Source organism: Corvus brachyrhynchos, unplaced genomic scaffold, assembly GCF_000691975.1.
Source record: "Corvus brachyrhynchos isolate BGI_N302 unplaced genomic scaffold, ASM69197v1 scaffold140, whole genome shotgun sequence".
In the NCBI taxonomy this organism is placed as follows: Eukaryota; Metazoa; Chordata; class Aves; order Passeriformes; family Corvidae; genus Corvus; species Corvus brachyrhynchos.
The window spans coordinates 1,325,597-1,327,867 of record NW_008235809.1 but is presented as its reverse complement, the minus strand read 5'-3'; the positions used below and the strand labels follow the sequence as shown (position 1 = coordinate 1,327,867).

The following is a 2,271-nucleotide window of genomic DNA, read 5'->3' as shown; positions in this document are numbered from 1 at the left end:
TGCACAGCTCCGTGTGTGCTGGGGGGGCACTGGGATCCATGGGGTTGTCCCCCCAGGCAGCTGCTGCTCCAAGGCGGGGGTGGCATCCCACCCCCAGCACCTGCTCAGGAGGGGACCCTCAGCACTGGTTTGGCCCCCCCATGACAGTGCTGGGTCAGGGCATCCCGTGCTCTTCCCTTGCCCTGCACATGCCAGGGAGCTGCAGATGGATGGGGTGTCCGTGCTTGGCCATGCTCCAGCTGCTGTTCTTGGCAGGGGACCAGGCCCCCAGATCGTATGACAGCATCAGGCTGGGGCTGGCTAAATATACAGCTCATCCGAGCACCATGCCCTGCCAGGCTGGGGTCAAGCACTACGGAAGTGTTTGCCACACCTAGAGCTGGTTCTGAGGGGCATTGTGCCCCCTTTCTTCTCCACCCCATGCTGGTAGGGTCTGGCTAGGTGGTGCTGACCTGAAAAAAGCCCTCCCTGGTGCTCCCCAGTCCTGCACCTGCCTGTTTCTACAGTAGGGCTGTGCTCACAGCTTGTGGGAGCTGTTGTTGCCTCTCGGGAGTTCAGGGCAGTGTAGCGCAGTGGAGGGAGCATAACAGGGTGCCCCAGCGAGGATGGGGATGTGTGTCATCAGTACTGGGAGTGCTTGGAGATGTGGGGAGAGTGCCCCTCTAGCCCTAGTGGTCACTGGGGTGCCATATGCCTTGGGTACATGGGATGCTTAGCACCTCTTCTGGGGCTGGGGTGGGAGCCATGTGAAGCGTGGTGTCCATGGGGGCTGCAGAGGTACATGGGGCTCAGCCTGTCCTGCGTCCCCCTCCAGGTGCGGCACCGCCAGTCGGGGCAGATCATGGTGCTGAAGATGAACAAGCTGACCAGCAACCGGGGCAACATGCTGCGGGAGGTGCAGCTGATGAACCGCCTCTCGCACCCCAACATCCTCAGGTACAACCTGCTCCCCCACTGCCGGCCCCATTGCCCCCCTTTTCCCTAGCCTGGGGGTTTGGAGCTACTGCTGATGCTGGAAAAGCTGCTGGGGCTGGTCCCTGCCACGGCCACCCTCAGGTCCCCTCTATCTCACAGGTTCATGGGGGTGTGTGTGCACCAGGGACAGCTGCACGCGCTGACAGAGGTAAGAGTGTGGCAGCAGCTGTGAGTCTTGGGGTTCCTGCAAGCCTGGGGAAGGGACAGTGATACCTGTGGGGACACATTCTTGGCCTGAGACATGTGCATGCAAGGCCTGCTGGGAGGCTATGCTGTGGGGTGGTTGGAAGATGCATTAGGATGAGAGATGGGCAGCCAGTGTTGTGGGCGGGAGGGACACAGTGATGCGATGGTCTGGCTCTCCCCATCAGTACATCAACGGTGGGAACCTGGAGCAGCTGCTGGACAGCCCTGTGCCCCTCTCCTGGTCCATGCGTGTCAAGCTGGCCCTCGACATCGCCCATGGCCTACGCTACCTGCACTCCAAGGGCATTTTCCACCGCGACCTCACCTCCAAGGTACAGGATGCTCCAAGGCACTGCGTTGCCCTCCTTGTCCCATACCCGTGTTGCTGCCTTGCTGCCCCAGGCGTGGCAGGCTGGGGGGCAGGAGGCTGTGTTGTGCTGGGGCGTCCTGGGAGCCCCAGAGAGGCAGGGCTGGTGCAGTTGGTGTGACAGGTCCTCCTGTGCCCCCAGAACTGCCTGGTGCGCTGCGAGGCCAGTGGCTACACAGCTGTAGTGGGTGACTTCGGCTTGGCGGAAAAGATCCCCACCTACAGGTACGTGGGCAGCATCCATCTGTCCATCCCCATCCCTGGAGCCCACCCAGAGCACAGAGGGATGGACATTGGGGATGCAGCTAAAAGGGTAGAAATGGGGGTGGTGAGGTGGTCCCTGGCAGGGGGGACTCCAGGAGCAGGTGGACACATTTGGGAATGGCTGGGAGGGGATGAGGGGCGGAAAAGATCCCCACCTACAGGTACGTGGGCAGCATCCATCTGTCCATCCCCATCCCTGGAGCCCACCCAGAGCACAGAGGGATGGACATTGGGGATGCAGCTAAAAGGGTAGAAATGGGGGTGGTGAGGTGGTCCCTGGCAGGGGGGACTCCAGGAGCAGGTGGACACATTTGGGAATGGCTGGGAGGGGATGAGGAAGGGGGTGGTGTGGTTGGGGAGAGATGCATTTGTAGGGTGCATGGAGGAGGGTTAGCCCAGGAAGGGAGATGGAGATGGTGATTTGGACTGCTGCAGCAGGGGGGGGGAAGGGTGGACATTTGGGGGACTGGGAAGCTCCT

General features: G+C 61.6%; 1 protein-coding gene across 1 annotated transcript in view; it reads left to right on the top strand.

Annotated features, from left to right (window-relative positions):
- Positions 1-16: 16 nt before the first annotated feature.
- The window catches only part of LOC108445049 (dual specificity testis-specific protein kinase 1-like), a 3,103-nt gene continuing 848 nt past the window's right edge, over positions 17-2,271 (top strand). Inside the window, exons 1-4 of the mRNA XM_017727614.1 lie at positions 17-936; positions 1,075-1,123; positions 1,347-1,493; positions 1,671-1,953. Of these exons, the coding sequence (XP_017583103.1) occupies positions 644-936; positions 1,075-1,123; positions 1,347-1,493; positions 1,671-1,953 (772 nt within the window). The 5' untranslated portion in view covers positions 17-643. The remainder of the gene's footprint in view (positions 937-1,074; positions 1,124-1,346; positions 1,494-1,670; positions 1,954-2,271) is intronic.